The 21,182-nt window shown below is 41.7% G+C and overlaps 1 protein-coding gene across 4 annotated transcripts in view; it reads left to right on the plus strand.

The window, feature by feature from the left end:
* The window catches only part of hcn4 (hyperpolarization activated cyclic nucleotide-gated potassium channel 4), a 64,355-nt gene that overhangs the window by 32,084 nt on the left and 11,089 nt on the right, over nucleotides 1–21,182 (plus strand). For all 4 annotated transcript variants that reach the window (XM_068602897.1, XM_068602728.1, XM_068602811.1 and 1 more), the window contains 3 exons: nucleotides 4,191–4,409; nucleotides 15,085–15,231; nucleotides 15,505–15,745. In XM_068602897.1, coding sequence (XP_068458998.1) covers nucleotides 4,191–4,409; nucleotides 15,085–15,231; nucleotides 15,505–15,745 — 607 coding nt within the window. The remainder of the gene's footprint in view (nucleotides 1–4,190; nucleotides 4,410–15,084; nucleotides 15,232–15,504; nucleotides 15,746–21,182) is intronic.

Raw genomic sequence — 21,182 nt, forward strand, 5'->3', positions numbered from 1 at the left:
GTCAGGGTTGGGTTGGCTCTGATTAGAATCATTAGAGACACTTTTTGTCTTCTTTTACAGTAGCTGTCCCATTATCTTGCAGGGTCATCGCTCCTTACCTTTTCAGGAGGGCACTAATAAAATTGCTATCTCTCTCTGCTTTTCCGCTGTGGAAATGAGTTTGAAAGCAATTTGGACATGTCACCCTCAGGAGAGAGTTGATATTGATTTGCTGTGAACTACTACCGGGATCTAAAGGAAAAGGGGCAATTTATCTACAAATGAGAAAACTCAAAGAGAAATCACTTCTTTTTTTTAAATAGCTGACCTAGTTTCTGTCATGCAAACCTCTAGTGCCTCACGCTCCATTCTCGGGGCTCTGTTTTAGGCTCTTGCCCAAATGTCTGCAGCTTGCTCCAAATGTTTGCAGATTGAAAAGTATGTTTTACCCTGCCAGCTGCTCTGTATTGAACCAAGGCAATGCGAAGTGGACGTCTGCCATTAGTTTTGTAGTAATTGAACATGTGCGTGTATGTGTGTGAGCTTTTTAGAGTGCTCATTGACCTTTAATGTGCCATCATCAACACCATTGAGAGGGAGAGAGAGAGAGAGAGAGGGTGAGGGAGGGAGGGAGGGAAGGAGGGCGGGAGGGAGAGAGGGAGAGAGGGAGAGAGGGAGAGAGGGAGAGAGAGAGAGAGAGAGAGAGAGAGAGAGAGAATCTTCCTGGGAGAAGAAAACAGCACAACTTGTTGCTCCTTATGTCCTGTTGTGTCACAACCTGAGGGACAGTGAGTGACACACACACTCTCAGTCTGTTTTATTAAGTGTGGCTTCAGCCGCATGGGGTCATAGACCCCATGCTGGAAGCACACTTCATGTTCTCCTGCGGGCTTATTATTAGTTGGAATGCTGCAAGCATTCCAACTATTGTTCTTCAAATCTTTATTAAACTTATTATTTTTATTATTATTCTATTTCTTCCATCCGTATTTTGGACCTCTTCAACTCTTTCATATTTTCAGCTACAGAAAAAAGTTCAATTATAAAAATATTCAGTTACCTAAGGACACGATGGCTTAGACCTTTCATATTTCAGACTTTTCAAATCTTTGAATTATTAAGCTTTTTATGATTTTTTTTTATAATGGGACCCAATGGGGAAATCTTCAAATCATCTTCAACTTGAAACGTTTACAGTTTCTTCATACGTTGAGCTTGAGACAATATATAAAATTTCACATGTTGACAAAACCTTTAGCTATTAATCTACGCTTTTACATTTTTCATATTTTCTCAATTTTCAAAATGATTCAGCTTTTTATAAAAAAAAAATGAATGGTTTCCAATGAAGAACATCTTCAAATCCGCTTTCAACTCTTCAACTTCAAAAGGGAAAGAGTCTGTCATGCCTTCAACTAGAGACACCATTCCACCTTTAAAATGTTGACAAAACGTTTAGCTGTTATTGTATTACTCATCTTTTTGATATATCCTATATTGTTTTAACTGTCGGCGTTTTCGTTTTATAGTTTTTCCGCACCTTTTCTGCCTTTCTCATTATTGTGTGTTGGGCAGCTCACAGCGGTGACGTCATACTCCAGAGCGAGGGCACTTGGCGATACACATATTTTAAACTTGCTCTCTACTCCAAACCGTATACTCTTTGGACATAATTTATAGCTCAAAACGTTGGAAATCTTGTCTTCTGCCGTAAACTGCGGTCGATAGGAATCCAACAGATAAGACGTGTTGAAGTCCGACTGAATGGGAGAGCCGGTCCGTCCCCAGCAGCAGCCCTTTGGTCTGTGCATCTACAGGCAGCAGGCACGTAAGCGGCCGCACACGCGAACGGGTCGCGCACATGAACGGCCGTGCTCGCGCGTGAACGGCAGCACACGTAAACGCCCACTAACGTGAAACGGCCGCGCGTGTAAACGCTCGCCAACGGGTGCGCCCGCGCCTCAACGGCCGCGCGCGTGAACGGCCGTGCGCGCGCGCGAACGGCCGCGTTAACGTGTTATTATGGTCGCGTGCACGTTCGTGTGTGTGTGCGCGCGTGTGTGCAGGTCACTTTTGTTATTGACGTCAGGATTAACAGCGTCACTGACGTTCACGTCCTGAGGTTTGACAGATGGTTTTGTAGAGACTCAATAATATCAGGTTTCTCACCAACTACGCCTGTGGATCAGTGGTTCGCAACTCCGCCTTAGGAGCAAAGGGTCAGTGGTTCAAACCCCACTTACGGCAGATTTTAATTTTTAAATTTTTTTTTTTTTTTTTCTTCTGTTGGACTTGACACTATGGTGGGCCGGGTCATATGTTTGACACCCCTGAATTAGATGATGCAGTTTTCCTTTCAACTTTTCCAATTATACATTTAAACGACAAGGATTTTCAACAGTTCAATTAAATGACTTTGAACTGTAAAATTTTAGCAGGTATTTTGCCTTTTCTATATTTTCAATAATGATTTGCTGTTTATTTATATATTCATCTATTCCGCTATTTTCAGCTATATTAATATATTCAGCTATTTTTACATATATTCAGCTATTCTTTCATTTTCAAATATATTTAGCTATATTTAGCTAATTTAAGCTATATTCCACTATGTTCAGCTATATTCAGCTATTTCTTTCAAATATTTCAGCTATAAGCTTCAGCTTTTTGCATTCCAACGCATTTTCAGCAGGAAATGCTCTTTCTAGTTATTATTCTTCTTATAGTCAAACCACTACTCCTCCCAGAGCGTTGCCAGCACATGCGTAAAAAATACATCGAAACGTGCGGTTTGCGCGGGAATCGTGAGGTATGACTTTTCTAAGAGATTCGCCCGGCCGTTTTCCCGAAAAATGCAAAAAACGTCAAAAACTGTCAAAAAAATTTCACGAAATGTTCATAGAGGGTGGCGCACCAATTAACAGAGTGAGAAGAAGCGACAGAAACTGCTAAAAAAATAAAACGTATTTTGTCTTTACTCCCACAATGTTCACTCTTCATACACCATTGTTGGATAGAAACGTTGGAAATCTTGTCTTCTGTCATAAACTGCGGTCAATAGGAATCCAACAGACTCAGACGTCTTGAAATCGGACTGAATGTGAGAGCAAGTCCACCTCGCTCTGCCATCCACCGCCATGTTAAATCTCCCTCCAAAGCCACGTCTCCCCTGAAGCTCGTACCTGATTTGTAAATCGTCCGTACAGACACATGTTTTATCGTACAGACTCGCCAGTTACAGTATCTGTTCATCAGGTCTTCCTAACGCTCAATATGCGATATCGAAGCAATAGTGGCTTTTAAAGTACCATTTTTTTAAATAGTTTGAAAGGAGTTCCACAGTATTTAGGTCTATTAAGCTCAGCGTAAGGAAGTCCCTTTGAAGTCATCACCATGGCAACCTTTGCTCTAGCGACCCACAGGTGTTCTCGTTAGGGCAGTTTAACAGACACGCAGACACTTACACACGCACACACAACACAGATGACTTCTGTCTCTCTGTCTGTTTGTCTCACACACACACAGACACACATACACACATACACAAACAAACAAACACATACACACACACAAACAAACACATACACACACACACACACAACACAGATGACTTCTGTCTCTCTGTCTGTTTGTCTCACACACACAGACACACATACACAGACACACATACATACACACACAAAGACGTTTACGTGTGTTTTATATTGTGTAGTTGTCAACACTGTGATCATTAATAAGGTCATATGATATTTCATATACGTTTGTGTGTGTTCAGGACGTTCAGTAGTTTATTTCCTTAAGTCCACAGTCCAGTCTGCCTCTAATCAGTCTGCTGGCGCTCACTTGGTCACCATGACGACGGCAGCACACAGGTGCTTCATATCGGCCAATCAGTTTAACACACAAACCAACTCAAGTGCTTTGGAGGAGAGACGGGCGTCAGAAACAAAAGCTATATATTGCGACGTCTTACGGCAGTAGTAGCCACACTTTCAAAATTTCTTGCGAAATTTTCTAGTTATTGTTGTTATTATTTTTGTTATCTGTGTAAGTTGTATATTCCTGTGTTTTTGTGTTTGTACTGTGTCTTGATGCTTTGGCAATATTGTTGTTGCAACGTTCATGCCAATAAAGCTAATTGAATTGAATTGAGAGAGAGAGAGATAAAATGTTCTCACCCTAACTCACCTCAACTCCTCTGTTTCATCCAGAATGACACATGGGGACAGCAGTACTCCTACGCCCTTTTCAAAGCTATGAGCCACATGCTGTGTATTGGGTATGGCATGTACCCCCCTGTGGGCATGACAGACGTGTGGCTGACCATCCTCAGCATGATTGTGGGTGCTACCTGCTACGCCATGTTTGTGGGCCACGCGACCGCGCTCATCCAATCCCTCGACTCATCTCGACGGCAGTACCAGGAGAAGGTGAGTCGAGATGACGTGTTGCTTACAGCTGTGTTGCCTTGGTTTATTTTTTAAAACCAAGTAAAGCAAAATGTTGGATTGTCCTTGTCTTAAAGCTTTGTTTTATTTTCTCTTTTAATGTTCACTCAAATATTGAATTTCCTTGGCGTTTGTGCAGCCACACAGACATCTAGGTGTTCCATCATAACTCTTCCAAAAAGGGAAAACAATCATCATCCGTCCTCTAAACCAGAGTCGTGTATTGTGGAGCTCCTTCATAGACAAAAATGACTCCCATGTCAACTCCAAGGATAAAAAAATGTTAATAAAAAGAAACATTATATACCCTATGATGATTTTGGAGATGTAACGAAGTAGTGTAATATTGCCATGTATTAGGTTAGTTAGCTGTGAGCTTTGTAAGCCTAGATTTCTTTCAAATTGGCACGATTCAAAGTTTCTTTTTCCAATGTAAACTCAGAAAACTGGATTACTTTGATACTGAAGAACACTTAAAAATGTGATGATTTCCGGGGTTGTTCTAGGAAAGTGCGAGTCACACTTCATCAAAAAATATGTGTATCTTGTCTGCGTGGTTAGATTTCACTGTCAGGAAGATAATTTGTTTTGAAGCAAATTGTAGCAATACGGTGCAAAAGACTTTACCTCACACAGTATATGAGTATAGTACTCATGACTTCTCTCACCCTGTAAAGGAAGAAAAGACACTTAATTTGGAAATACATGGTCTTCTTAGATCAGCACACAGAAAGCACTAATAGGTATCAGGGCATACTGAGCAAGGTGTCCACATCTTCTCTGCTCCTGCAAGTCAACTTTTTTCATCGTAGACTGGACGGGTTGATGCAGTGGTTCTTAGTGACTACAACCCCAGCCTCCCCAGCTCAGGGAAAGGAAACCCCCTAACAGTTGGCTGTGAAGGCCAAGCCATGTTCCACAGTGCCATGCCCTCTGTTTGCGCAGCGTGGGCGATAATGAGCCGAGCTGCCAGGCTGCCACATTGCCCACTGTCTTTAGCGAGGAAGAGACGGGAGTGGATGACCTCTAGGGAATGGAGGCGGAGGCCCCAGAGGCCCCACCCAAATGAAAGAGGGAGAGTGTGGGTGAAAGAGGGCCGAGGAAAAGATCCAGGCAGACGAGCAGAGCAACAGATTAGCTGACGTAATGGGTGCGTGGTACGACATCTTCAAACGGAGAAAATGGGCACAGGATAAATTAACACCTCACTGATCTTGGGGTGAGAAACAAAGAGATTAGTTTTCCGCCAGATTCTCACCAGCTAAAATGGTGAAAAATCCATAAAGTAAAACATGTGAGTCGGAACATGACTAATGCTGCTGATCTGAGTAGCTGTTTAATGAAAGAGGAGCAAACCATCTCCCCGCTCAGCACTCTCCACGCGTCTGCTGCTCTGCTTTAGAGATGCCTTGCTGCCAAGTAGACTGAACAGCTGGCCTGTCTCAGCACTAGTCAGCATGTGGTACCAAAGCCATTTGCAGCCATTTCTGGGATCACCCCCTTAGGCACTGTAAGAATCCCCCAGTGAGCTAAAAAGGCTCCACTATGCTTGCACAGCTTCCCACGGTGCCTGTCTGCAGAAAGGTTATTACTGCAGACTGCAATTAATTTTTAAGAGTGCAAATTCTCTCATTTATCTTTCCACATACCTTAGTGATAAGGCACTCTCTGGGTGCATTGTCACTACATGCACATCTGGCTGTGTGAGCCAGATAGTAGTAATTTCTACTCGACTGTACTATGGCCCCTCCTCCTCCTCCTTCTCCTCCCCCTCCTCTTCCTACCTGCTTATCAGGGTTAGTTCCTTCAAAGACATAAACCTTTTTGTCATTGGCCCTCGCATCGGTTGTGTGACAATGGGATCTGCTTCCCGGAGATTTCACTCTGCTTTTTCGTGTCAGACTAATACCATAATCCGTGCACTCAAGAAGTAGACAATCCATTGGTCAATCCCTGGACTTTTAGGAAGGCAGGTTGCTGTTTTCATTGAGCAGCCATGACAGGGACAGCTGTTCATCTCCGGTTGGAGTCAGTCCGGAGAGAAATCTGCTATGCACCAATAACACAGCAGCCGTTGTGGACAAAGTTATTATACACACCTGACACTGTCTCATTAGGTAAAGTAAGATTTAGTGGCTCTGTGTAACAGCTCAAATAGCCACCTCTTAAAGCAAACAGTCATCTCTTAAAGTTACCTAAGATGTGATGGAAGGGTATTTCTACTTTGCAGGTTAGCTTACTGTTAATAGACCATTACTAAACCATACACAATAACAGCATGGTAATCTGATTACCATAACAATACAATACATGACATGATAAAAAAACAGGGATACCAAATTCACAGCAGCATATAATAGGTACACAACTTTAAAGAGAATGACACATATTGGGTTAAATAAATGACATAAGGCACTCTACATAAAAAGGAAAAAAAAACAATAAGTCCACTGCTTTGAAATACCAGAGACACTCTTCAAAAAAAAAAAAAGAAATCTTTTGATATTTGCATAATGTATGGTGGATACTTTAAATAATAATAGCATATGCGTTTATAATAATCTGTGCTCTCTTGTCAGGGCACTATAGAGAGTGTTATTGAACTCACAAACTCAGTCTTAGAGTGGGTACTCAAAGTACAAGGACATCGAGAGGCTTCAATTATTATCAAAACCAGTGTATTTAAAACACATTGTATAAGACAGGTTTGCACAAAGTGATAGTTTCTGTTCTTCGTTCATCATGAAATTGAAGAGGGAAATTACTTACTGTCAAAATTCAAAAGTATGTTAAACTACTGCTCTGCCATTAAATGTAGTTTTTTTTCTTGGTCCCGTTGCTTTGTTTGTTTTTTTAACAACATTGCAGTGTTCAGACTTTTTCAGTACTTAATTTGGCGAGCTGACTCAACACAAGCACAGCTGATGTGGCAGATTACCAACCGTGAAGTATGAGGAATCAGACTTTTTGACTCATTAGTTAATGCTGGTCTCTGTTTCATTGGCAAGCTGAGATGGATTTTTGTAGTTTGCAGTTGCTCGTGTTGATATTCCAAAGATGCTGTCAGCAATATTACAAAAATGCATAATTTGCATCCACCCCCACTTTGTGAAGTAGCATCAATTGTGAATTATCTGCAATGTAGACACTATGCAGCCCCCTAAGTCCCAGGCATGTGTTTTAATTGTTGAGCCTACACAGTCATTACAAAGTTCAAAAGTAGTTGGCATTCTTGATAATCATGAACATTAAATACAACAGAGCTGTATTTCAGTTGCCTTGTGAATGGCATTTGACCTGTCTAAGCAAGCAGGCAACAGCCAATGGGCAATCAACACAAATTCACACCCAATACTTCCACAGCGGTATGGAAGGTAGATACCGAATTATTTTTAAATAGTAAAAGAACTCAAAAAGCAGATAAATTATGAGCCGTACAGCAACGTCCATCGGCACATCAAAATGCATGCAGATTTTTGATTTGACACTAGCTCTTTATTTATCCACGATAAATGAGCTGTAAAGCATAAAGCATGGAGCTCTCACACACATGATACACAATATGTGTATCATGTGGGTGAGCTGTGAAATTGAAGGCCAGCAGAGGCAATGTCCAGGTAACAGTTACATGGAGATGTAACCCCCCTTCTGAGGGACTTTTATGAAGAAAATCAGTCTATTATGGAATTGCAGAAGAGTACAGACGGGAAATAGGAAAAGAGGGAGAGAAAAAAAGCTCTACCCTCGAAGATGGTGGAAAATTATCATCAGAAAGCCTGGGTATAATCTTTTCTGAATAGAATTCTATTACAATATGGCACCATGTGATAAATGCCCAGGCTGTCAGAAGCTAGCGCGCAGACTTAAATGAGCTCTTAAATAGGAATCAGGCAGCTCGTTAACTGTTACACAAAGTAGAGATTCCAACAATTGCACTAAATATCAGGGTTTGAAATGTGGCTCACACTGAGATGAGAAATTCCTTTATTTGATTCATCTTCAGCGTGCCAGTCTTTTGCTGTGTGTAAATACAGAGCTTTTGGTGCAGAATATTAAAGTGGGTGCATTTTCCACCTGTTTGCAACTCAATTTGTTGCAGATGTATCTGACTGCATGGGTTAGGTTGGGTCCAAATCAGATGTGAATAGAATCGAGGCAGGTTGAAGCTGGACATGGTGTTCAATTTCCCGAAGCGCTCCTTTTTCTACTCTGTGACTCCCGTGTGCTAGAGGGTGCTGAGGGCTCTAGCCATGAGTGTTAGTTACATTTTCAATCTTTATTGTGAGTCTTATTTGAAGACTGTTTGCTAGTTAAATTGAGTTTAATTGTACCAAGTCAATTTTTCTAGGAATTATTTTTCAAATCCAACATGAATCTATAAAATAGTAAAATAATGAAAATGTCCCACAGACTGTTTTGTCCAAATAACAGTCCAAAAACTAAAGATATTCAATTTGCAGTGACAATAAACAGATAAAGCTGTAAATCATCATGTATATGCATCTGTTGTTGTATAAATTGTTTGAATAAATGGTAATTGTGTCAGCATTTGATATATTTAAGTAAAATATGACAACAGATTTGAGCTGTGGCGGTGATTTGCGAAGTCATTTTAAGTAATTTTCTGTTCCAACATTAATTTGATATGCAGCTGTCACTACAGGAGTAGAATGTTACTCTGGGAGAGTAACACAGTTATACCAATAGTGCAATGCTGTAGTTTTTTGTATGTTATATAGTGTCAACTCCTGTAGCATTATAATACCCCAGTAGTAGTAGTATTCAATAATCTATTGAATTGCACTCCTGTATAGCAGTTAGTCTCAAACATTGTAAGCTGGAATGGGTTAAGCATCTGCCAAATTCCCCCAAGGAATCGTCCCTCTTGTCTCAGGCATGTTGAGAGCCATTATCACACAAAAAGAATTACATCTCTCCAGATTGGGGGCACAAGATGGCTGCACATATGACTATGCATACAGGATATGCCTGCCACTCCAGCTCTCTGTAAGCCGCTGCTTATCTGTCACTACGGCCCTCTACAGTGGAAATGCATCCAGGGATGGGGATAGGGACACCCGACAAAAGAGATAATCTCATTCATTTGTAGGTGTCTTGTGATTCATGTTGTCTCACTTTCTTTATAGAAGCCCTCTGATCCTTTTCAGCATTTCTCATCCCAGGTTTTTAATAGTGTATTACTAATATTATTCAGCGTGGGATAACTGAGTGATGTTCTGTTTGTTGTTGGTAGTTAGAGATGGAATCAGGGATGCCCAGGAGGGACTATGAGCAGCGTGTTGTGGCATGCCATTCCCGAGTGGCTTTAGAAGGAAATGGCAATGGGGTGCTGCAGCCCCTCCCCTTTAAGTCTCTGATTAACACATGGCAATTAAACACAGCTCTTTAGGGAATAGTAAATAAGTGGCCCAACGCTGATTATTTGCGGGTGAAGAGGCTCTAGAGATCTCTTGTTCCCCCAATTCAATCCCCCAATCAAGACTTTTGGAAATACAGTAAATAGTCATCAGAAGAGGACTATATTTGCACTTATAGATCTGTCCCTTTCTTTGAAATGTATTAATTCTGGCAGCGAACTACAACATGCAATGTTAGTGTTTTCTTAGTGAAGCTACATATTTACACAATTACGTCTGTATTGAACCATTTTAAAGGCATTAGAAACAATTTAAAAGAAGATGCGGTTCATTCAACAATAACAATAACTTTGTGTGGCCTCGTAGAGGTTAAGTCATGCTTTACCCATGCAGTCAGCCCAAGGACACAGCTGTCAACATGTTGAGGAGCTTAAGTCTGATTCTGCCTTACAGTAAAAGACGTTCTCATTAGTCTGGACCTGGCTAATGACATTAATCTAAACCCTGTTACGTTCCCTTTTCCTCCCTGTTTTCACACAACTTGTCCAGGGCTGTTAACATGGCCCAGAGGTAATATAATAGTATAACCAAAACCAGGGGCGTCGTTAGGACCGTTCGAGGGGGGCTGAAGCCCCCTTAAAATGTTCTTCAGCCCTCACAAATAATTTGGCTTGAAAAAAATAAATAAAAAATGTAAATGTTATTTTGGTGAGGTCATTAAAATACACTATTGTTTATCACATGTACACATTATTTATAACTCAAACATGCTACATATGTGTGTGGGTTCTAGTTTGTTTTCTCCTCCTTCAAATTACAATCCAAAAGCCTAATGTCATTGACTTTGGTTACATGCATTCGAATTACTAGCTTAATCAGACTGATATCGAATTATCCCTTTCATGTAAACACCTTTATTCGAATTATTGGGGTCTGACTACGATCCGATTAACACCCCTGGATAACTTGATCCGACTCGGTTGATAATTCGGACACCGCGGCATGTAAACGGTGAATTGGATTAGGAGCTGAACTACTCGTCTTTGCGCATGCGCAAGATCCCGCCGCCTCCTCCCTCCCTCCCTCCCAGGTCGTGACCCGGAAGTCGAAAGAGACGATAAGTTGTCACTGACAGGAACCGGCCGGCAGAAACATACAAACGTAAAAGTCGGGTTACAAGCCGATACTACCTTCGGTTAGTGTCCCCGCTAGCTCTCTGCTGTAGCCAGCTAGCGCTGCTGTTAGTTCCCTATTTGCTCCCCGCTAGCTCCCCGACAACCACCGAAGATAGCGGGATTCTCTCCTTTATGAAGAGTGAAGAGGTCGAGCGGAGATGGCTGTATCACCACTAGATGTAATGAAAACAGCGCCACCTATCGTATCGGATATGACATGCTTTCGGCCAGTGATTCGATTTATTCACTGCCATGTATATTAGGATAATAGCAGTTGCCCCGAAAGATAGCATAGTCCGACTAAAGCAAAATTCGAATTGATACCATCATGTAAACACACTAATTCTTAGCCATGGGGCACTAGGACCTTGGGGAGGCTGCTGCGCTGGCTTTCTCACTTTTGCTATGCATCCAATAGTTTAGACATTTCAGTCTCCTAGCATATTATGGGTAATCAATGGCTAGTTATGAGATATGATTTGTACAGGTGGTGGCTGTTGTTTTATGAGACCACCTGTCGCACATTAGCTTGATACTTCAGTATATAAATGACTTCTCATTGACATGCCCATGCGCCAGACTAAGCTGTCCTCCTACACATACAAAGCAGGTGGAGTATTTGCTATTAAGTGGTTTGTTATTTTCTTTATTGTCCCTTTTTCAGGCATTTGTCGGTTAACAAATCTACGACTTTAGTTAACCTTATTGTATGACCCATACATATTGACCATACAACACAACGTTATATATTAGGAGAAAGACCAATGGAGAAAAATAAATGTTTTAGAGAGTATAATGAAGTTGGGGACATCTCTTTTGGGAAATGATTTATTCATATTTTACTTTAAAACTAAATTTGCATCTGTTTGGAGAGCTGAGTGAGAGAGAAGGGAATTGGGGGGAAAGGGTGAAGGGGGGGGATAAATACCATGATAAAAGAGGAGAGGGACAGAAAGAAAAAGCAAAGTATGAATTGGAAACCAAAGAATAGCCATGTGGAGAGAGATCCAAACCAAGAAAGGGACAGAAAGGATTTGTGAAATGAAATCGCGTGGAGATGCAGCAATGTATAGCTTAGTAGGTCGAGTATGCTTTTTGTGTAATATTGCCCAGATTGGAAGCTAATAGGCTCACCCCCACAGCTAACAGTCTGCTTGTGGATACTCCACCGATATTAAAGGGGTATGAATCGTTTAATCTAACAATTTAGCGTATAATCCCAAATGTCAAGCTAAAGCGAGACGGAACGGAAGAGAGAATCAATCCTGGGAATCTCATCATCTACATTTTGAACAGCCCCCCTGCAGCCTGAACCAAAGAGAGTGCAGCAAAGGTAGCGGATGCTGGAATGGTTACCTCCATAATGCTGCCAAGTAGAGCAGGGCAGCAGGGGTCTTCCTGGTGACAGTGGGATGGCGATAAGATAATTTCCCATCACAGGGGGTGTTATCAGCCCATAGCAGCATCGGGAGAGCGCCGTCCCCCTGCGGCCGGTGTCTTTACATCCCTGTCAGCTTCTCTTCTCAGACTCAGCAGTGATAAGTAAATATAAAATGCCTTTGACTCAGCCACGGTATGTATTGTACTTGTACTCATCACAATATAAAAGAAATAAGACATTATCTTACATTTGTTCACTTGACTAATGCGCTTTCATGCTGGGAGAATCAAATTGTAAAATGCTGCAAAGCTGAGCATGAATGTCTTTGTTTTTTTATGAATGTAAAAAAAAAAGGAGAGTCGTTTTGAAGGAGATGATAATCCACGTCTTTGATACTGAGCGCCATGCTGTGGCATGTCTAATGCAGGAGACATTAAGACATTCGACAAGATGCAGAATGTGGGTTACACCTGTCATCTTCACCCTGGCGTCACACGCAGACAAGCCATCTTCGCTGCACTACTCTGCAGCCAAAAGGACTGGAGTCTGTAATTGTTTTCTAGCTGTCTGTTTCTTGGAGTAAGGGAGTGAATCGTCTTCTCTGTGCAAGGCTTCTATTTCATCATCAGATCAGTAAACACTCAATTCTATGCCAAAAGGATTGTGTGAATAAAGACTCGAACCCCTACCCCCCATCCATCTCTCCACATCCACACAGGAGACTGGATATGTAAAAGCTCCTTTCCACATCTTATTATTGCCTCTGCAAGTAATTTGACTTTCCAAGGTATCGGCACGTATACATTGTCAAATCTTTCACTTGACGTTCACTTGGCGAGCTGAACGGATAATTTCGTAATATCACATGAGCAATGTCTTTATGCTGTACATACAGTATAATGGTTCAGCCACTCTGCCTTATCTTACGTTTCTTTTTGTAGACTGTGGGTGCATGCGTTTCATATTCAGATCATATTCCCTTGCACTTACAGGTAGACCGTAATGTACCTAACAAGGTATTTAAAATCCTCGCCAGCTGGAGCAATAAACACTTTATAGTAAACTGGTCACGGACGAGGGAGCTGTAACATATGTACGCACAAACTAACTCCAGCAGGCTTTCTTTGTCTGTGAAGGACTCCAAAGGCACTGGTCAAACACAATTGAATTGGTAAAAGTAGGGGTGACAAAAGAGAACATTGTGGAGGCTTAAAAACTCAGTGAGTGTCAGTAGGTTGTTGGCCTCTGATCAGACTCATTCCAAAATTTGCTAAGTGAGGATTCAAACCCACATATGTGTTTCTATCCACCTCTAATCACATCTTTTCAGGAACCCTGACAGCTTTTTTGCTTCCACAAAAAAATAATCTGACTTGCATGAGACATCTGCCCTCATTTACTGTGCTATATTTCCAAAAAGAATGGCCTTTTGATGATCTCCTACAAGAAAAGTGGTGACTAGGGTAGTAGAGTGGAATAATAAAGAGGGAGACATCTGAGGTCAGCCATGCCGTTGAGTGGTAAGGCTATTGGCACTGCAGAAATGGTGATCAAAGAGCACCTCCAGCATTGCCCTGTGAATGGTTCATTTCTCTCTTCTTTTTCCTTTCTTTTTTCCCTCTATCACTGAGGGTCAAGGATCCTACCTGATATTATTCCCGAGGTGCTCTCAGTGTATTTTGATCTGCATCTCTGCTTCCTATACTGTAGCATGAATAGAGGGCTGTCTAACACATTTTATTCCTTTTATGTTTAACGAACATAAAGACTGGAGGGTGGAGACACATACAGTGAATCCACTATTAAGTATTTTGTTCAGGCTTTGTGTTACTTATTGCAACACATGCATATAACGCCTTCAGACAGAACCTAATGTCATTTTCTACATTTGTATGCTTTGTAACAAAAATATTAATATTAATACATGTTAAACACATGCATATATATATATATATACACACACACACACACACACACACACATACCTGAATTCACACACATAAATGTCTCTAGTGCGCTGTCCTAATGTGACTTTGCTTTCATCTATAGTGCCTATATTAATATATTCCGGCTGTTTTTCTTTCCTTTTCCTGGTTTAAATGCATTATGTAGATATATAATCACTTCATCCCATTCCTTTTTTCTTCCACTTTCTCCACTTTCCCAATACAGACTAATTTCAAGGCACTATGGAATTAAACAAACTACACAATTTATTTCTTAATGGATAATATATATGGATGCAAATTATTTTTGTTCCGTGAATGAATGTTAATATAATGTTGTTAATGAAAACTCCAACTGAATATTGATGTGACACATTTACCTAACTTTGAGATGGCAATCCAGATCCTGATCAGCCACAATAGTGAAAGCTGTACAAGCGTCAGTGAATTTCCAGCGTGGCTTAGTCGACAATGATCACACCTCTCAAAATTCTCCAATATCTTATCCAAAGCGGTACAATGATATTCAATCTGCTTGCAGCAGATATGGAAATATTGCTTTCTGTCTTTTGAGAGACTGTAAGAGGTAAGATCAAACGCTGGAAAATCACTGTCTTGTTGAGCACAACTTGCAAACGCCCCGATGGTCCGTATGCACGCGTCTCCATTTCCTGGTGTGTGACCTCGGTGCCAGCTGTTCCCCGTGGCTGTGTATCAGAGCTACAGCACTATGGCCTTTGAGTAACCTAATTGTTGTGTGTCTCGGTGTCCCCGCAGTACAAACAGGTGGAGCAGTACATGTCCTTCCACAAGTTGCCAGCAGATATGAGGCAGAGAATCCATGACTACTACGAGCATCGTTACCAGGGCAAGATGTTTGATGAGGACAGCATCCTGGGAGAGCTGAACGAGCCGCTCAGAGAGGTGGGATGAGAGTTCCTGTCTGTCTTCTCCTTCATGTGATGCATTCAAAAGCTTGTGTATTTCTTAACATTCCCCTCAGTTCAGTTCTTTTTGTATGTCTTGTTGCCGAATCCCAACAAGAGTAATACCGAGAAGAGCTCAGAAAAACAAAAACAATTGTTTCCACGGCTGACATTTTTGTTTTGTTAATCTAATGTCTTTCTTATTTGAGGTTGGAACAGCTCGGCCAATGGCTTTTGTAATGCTAACTGCTTTCTCTGTGTGCTCACGCAGGAAATCATCAACTTTAACTGTCGAAAGCTGGTGGCGTCCATGCCTCTGTTTGCCAACGCGGACCCCAACTTTGTCACCTCCATGCTTACCAAACTGAGGTTTGAGGTGTTCCAGCCTGGGGATTATATCATCAGGGAGGGCACCATCGGCAAGAAAATGTACTTCATACAGCACGGGGTTGTCGGTGTACTAACCAAAGGCAATAAAGAGACCAAGCTGTCAGATGGCTCCTACTTTGGAGGTAAGATGAGTTGGCAAACTCAAAGGTCACATACGCACACATCTTTCTGTTTTAATATGAATAATGCTTTCCTTTGGGACCTTAAGAGGTTGGCTTGTTTGAATTTGTATTCGTAAGGCATTTGAAAAAATGCTGTTCTGGCTCGGTTATTGGCTCATCATGAAGAACAAGTGGTATGTTGTAGAGTGCTTGTCACCTCACTTAAAATTCTGCTTCATGTTTTATGCAGGACGTTTCCCTTCACATCATGAGCTGTCTCTTCAATGTAGGGCAAACCCAAATTAAGAAAACTGTACCTGCTGGTTTACAAAATAAGAAATATGCAATCAACGGTCAACGGGGACAGAAATCTGTGAAATGGCATACTGCATGAAGGCTTAAGACTTGTGCAATAACCCAGAGCTGTTATGTACTTAACTCATGTTATGCTCTTAATCAGGGTCAGATAATGCATTGCCCTCTTATGGTCCCACAGAGCCTATGACACATGTAGAAGACAATGCTGCCATACTGCCCTCACCAAATACCAATTAATTTGCCCAGTGACAGCGTATCATTCAGTCTACACTGTTAAGTAATGAGAAATGGTGGCAAAGCATTTAACAGCACATGACCTGCCTCTGGAAGTTTAATTACGCCTTGCCTGCTCAAGTCCATCTCCATGCCCTCTCTCCAGGGGGGTTCTAGAGAAATAATGAATAGATGGCAGGCAATCTATCTTTACACATGCCAAAACTAATCAACATTTCAGACAACATGGACCCGGAGCGAGCTGGGGCCATGTTGTCTAAAATGTTATCCAAAATGTTCCATCCATCGGCCCCTCCTCAGCAAGGCAGAAATCAGATTAAAAGAGAGCTCATAGACTTGTTTCTAGCATAAGCTTTGTGGGAATGGTGCTGTTTTTGTGTGTACTTTCAAACTGAAATGCATCAGTGGGAATGGATCTACTTTTGACTCTTTTTTTTTTTTTTTTCCTTGATTATACGAGTAGTGTAACCAAAGACTAGTGGACAGCAAGTGGACGTAGTCATCATGATGTCATCTATTGGTTTGTGGACTGCTGTTTTGAAGCCTGGCCATTTTGGCATTAACATCTTGAATTGTGGCTGTCGGCACGACGCTTTTTTTTGCAACCAATGAACAGAGGTTAGCATATTTGGAATGCAGAGGAGTGACGTAAAGATGCCATATACGACTTTGGTAGCGGTAATGACCCGTCAATCCCAGGAAGCCGGCCCTAAAGCATACTCCGCTTTATGGTCAATCACGCTTTATCCAAGAAGAAACTACCGATTGAGACCATAAATCTCATGAGAGGTTAGGTTATATTCTCGTAGACTTCCATTTAATCTCACTTCTTTTTGCAACCGGAGGAGTTGCCCCCTGTAGCAAAGACAATGCAAATTTTAAGACACTTCAGCATGTGCCTCAATGGGAAGAGCCAGAGGTTGCAGCCTGAGTGTAATCTACAAAAGTGCAAATGTACTGGTTTTGGAGCATAAACTGGCTTGCTCGCTTTAATCTTGAGACTTGGATCAGTAATTATTTTACCCTCTTGTGCATTATAGGCACAAGGCTTTTGACTCCATTATCATGTGACTACTCCTGGCAGTGCCACTCCTTGGAGGAAAGGGTGGGCGTGGGGGGGGGTAGTGAGGTAAGCCTAGAGCCACTGGGAGTTTGTTACCAAACACAAGTTAGTCATTCATAAAATTAATTGCTGCAGGATCAGCACAGAGAGTATGTGGCCCATGTGGGTGTCAGTGTGTCTGTCAGTATCAGCAAGCGGGAAATCAAAAGCAAGTATTTTTCATATTATTTGCACAACACGGCGGCCTGCTCTACATGGATTGATAGGCTTTGACTCGCCATCCTGCATGTGAATGTTTAAGCATGCGAATGTAGAGTAACCTCCATCCAGTCATCGAGGAGCTTTCTTTTTGTCAAAGACACTCCGGGTCGGCAGGCTCCAGATTACAGTACGCCAAATGGCCTGCGTATGTGCTCATCAACTTCTTATCAAACTCATGTACCGTAACTCTTTCATTCCAATGACCTGAATTATTTACACAATTATATACTCAGCAGTCTGCTCCAGTTTGTTAGCTGTTGGATTAGGTCGAGCCAGAGAGCCTAAAGTCGAAAGTTGACACGACATGAACTGGATAGGAGCGTCGGCTGGGCACACAGCGATCCAATGGAGAAGGAAATGTAATGTGACTGCAGTACTAACGCCAAGGGACACATGGATCGCTGCCAAGCCTGCTCTCTGGACGCTGCTCTGGGCTCAGAAAGAAAACATGCACCCTCCACCCTTGCCTCCACTTCCCTCTTTCTCTCCTTATAGTTCAGTATTGGAACACTTATCTTAACAGCATCTCCGCTGCCCTCTCAGAGCCCAGACTGAGCAGGTTATTGTGTTGTTATAGTTCATCATTTGTTGCCTGCAGAAATTGATGTGTTGCCAGTTCAGGCTGTTCCTCTGTCTTGGTTGGAGCAGAGCTCAGTGACCTTGTGGTGTCACTACATGCCAATCAGAGGTGCTTATCAAAAGCTGCCTTTGATTGCACCTCTAAGATGTCTCACTTTGCCTCTGAGAGAGTGGCTTGTAGCAGTCAAACTGCTCATTCAAAGAGTGGGAGTTAAGAGTACGGAGAGAGTTATGTTGACTGCACAGTTTGCAATCTCCTGTTTGATCTTTTTGGCTTTACCAGATCTCCGACCGGTTTCCTATGAATCCTGGGTCAGGGAACTAACACTCCTCCCATCGCCCTTGTCTTTTACTTCATTTTTATTGTTGTCGTTTTTTTTCCCTTCTCAACGCCCTAGACATGGCTGTGCTTTAGAGCTGCCAAATGGCCCCTCTGACTGAATGAGTCAGTGAGAGGGCCTGGCAGCAGCAATGGCCCAGGTAATCCTCCGGGCCCTTAACCCAGTTAACACTCCTACACCTCTTATTCTGAAGCAGCATCAGCTGAAGATCGAGGCGCTGCAGCAGTTGAGTGAGTGACAGAAAGAGGGATATGATGATATATAGAGTAGTCTTTATATATATATATATATATATATATATATATATATATATATATATATATATATGACATGCTTTGATTTATGATGTGATACGACACAATATGTTGTACAACATTATTTGTCATCAAAACACTAAGGGCTTAATGCGAGATTGGGAATATGATGTGATGCCACATAATACACATACCATTATACAAATACATACAAGTTTGCATGGTATTACTGGATAGACAAATGTGTGATACAATGATATGATACAATATTATAAAGAAATGCTCACGTACTACTGGACATCCACTTGCATCATGGATATGTGCTGCCATCATCAGTAGTTACTGACTATATGTTTAAAAGTACAGAGTGCCTGTGTGACTTTAAGCATGTTAAACCCCCAAACAATTTGATTTGTGGATTTGCATTTGAACACATACACTGTTTTATTGTGTCTTTTGTCCCTTACTAACACAACCAGCCTCAGGTCAGGGGGTGAAAAAGAGACAATGAGATGTGACGGGACTTCAGCATCACCCACAGTGTAGAAAAACACCAGAAATACCCCAAATGTCTGCATGTCGGCCAAACCTAAGGTGTTGCACAGCTATGCTAATGTTAAGAGGGAGTGAGCATGGTGCGTCATGGGGAATCAGGCAGCCCACCGAGGATGTTTCAAAGGTTAGAGAGTGTCCGCTCTGTGGGCTGGGGGCAGTGTTTGGGGAGGGAGATGGAAGCTGACAGTAGGACTCAAAGTCCAGGTGAGCTTTGCCAGACCAGGCTGCAGGACACAGATACTTTATCCCAGACCAGTCCTTCTCATACTTGTTAATGTACGTTCATGCATACTTATAAGCAGAGAGGAAGGCAGGCACAATCACATGCAGATACATGCGCACAGAGACTTATTTAAAAGCACATTCAAAGGCCAAAATTTACATTCAGTCTGACTGGTGTGCAGTAGTTTGTAAGTGGCCTGTATCTGCTTTTGAGATTGAAATGTAGATCTAGAAATGCACGTTAAAAATACATCCAGGCAACACACATTGCGCTCATTTGTTTTACACACTTGTTTTAGAAGATTGATGATTTTGGTTTGAGTGATATGTGTCTGTGGTTTTCACAAGGACCATTACAGGAAATCATTCCTGCTTTAATTTCCTAAATGAATACTCTCTGCGCCTTAAATATCTTTCATCTCTGGTATTTTTATTGTTGTGTCTAAGCTGCTACTTCACCTACACATTTCCCCTTGGGGATGAATAAAGTATATATCCATCCATCCATCAAGTTATAATGTTGTATTTTTCAGTGATACCTTGAGCCTCCATTTACCACGGTGTTCATTGCCTAAATGAACTCTTTGATAAGTGCAAGCCTATTTTTTAAAGACTAAACTCTTGGTTATTAATGATTTCTCGAGCTTAAAATTTCATTTGTATCTCTGTGGTTCACCAGATTTACCTCGAAAAGACTTGTTTTTATTGACTGTATTTTGCTCTGCTTGCTGCTCCCTGTGCAGTTGTAGTCAATAAAAACTCTCCTAGAGAGCATAGTTGTTGGCCCTCTAAGTATCTGTACAACATGCAGACATGGCTTTACACTGTGCGGTATTCAAAATGTAAAGACACACAAGAAGAGCCCTTTTTTTCCTTTCTTGCATTCTCTTGCACACACGCACATACTCACACACGCATCTTGCATGCATGCCGTCTGCTCTCCACTTTGAGAGCTGGCACAAGAACTCAAGGGAAGAGTCTTTCCAGTAAGAGCCTAGGACATGTGGGGTGCAACATCCTACAAAAGACGAGTCAAATGTGTTCTCTCCAAGGTCACAACACATGACGTCGTAGTCCTCCTTTCCCTGAGCAGCATCCAATTTTAATTGGTGTCATTAATCTTTGATGAATGCGTTGTCACTTATATGTGAATATAAACTGCATATGACTAAGTGACATCTTTTAGTGCACCGATGTACACTAAGGCATCTTTGTGTCTGTAGCACTAACTTGCCAAACACAGTTTTGGGAACAAGAACAGTTGGGCCAGCTGAACTCAAAGCAGAATAGGGCAGCAGGGGACAGGACAGATGGGCAGATTTATCAAGTAGACCTTTAAGTGTATTCTCAGAGCTGCATCTTTGCTTTCACTACTTGCGCTCATTCTTTTTCCAAAATCATGTTTTTAGAATAAACAAAATATGGACAAAATACGCGAGTGCACTGAAATTGTATTCAGAGTGATCACTTATCTTGTGTCATGACGATATTATAGCTTTGCTAATTTGAGCTGACAAAGCCCACAATTTTGGGCCGATTGTGAATCATCTCATTGTTGTTAAGGACCACACAGAAATGGATAATTGTAGAGGCGGCAGTCAGTCTCAGGAGAAAACATACGCCCCTTACAG

The sequence above is a fragment of the Clinocottus analis genome, unplaced genomic scaffold (assembly GCF_023055335.1).
Source record: "Clinocottus analis isolate CAN_PGR_092001 unplaced genomic scaffold, fCliAna1.0.p SCAF_1, whole genome shotgun sequence".
Taxonomy (NCBI): domain Eukaryota; kingdom Metazoa; phylum Chordata; class Actinopteri; order Perciformes; family Cottidae; genus Clinocottus; species Clinocottus analis.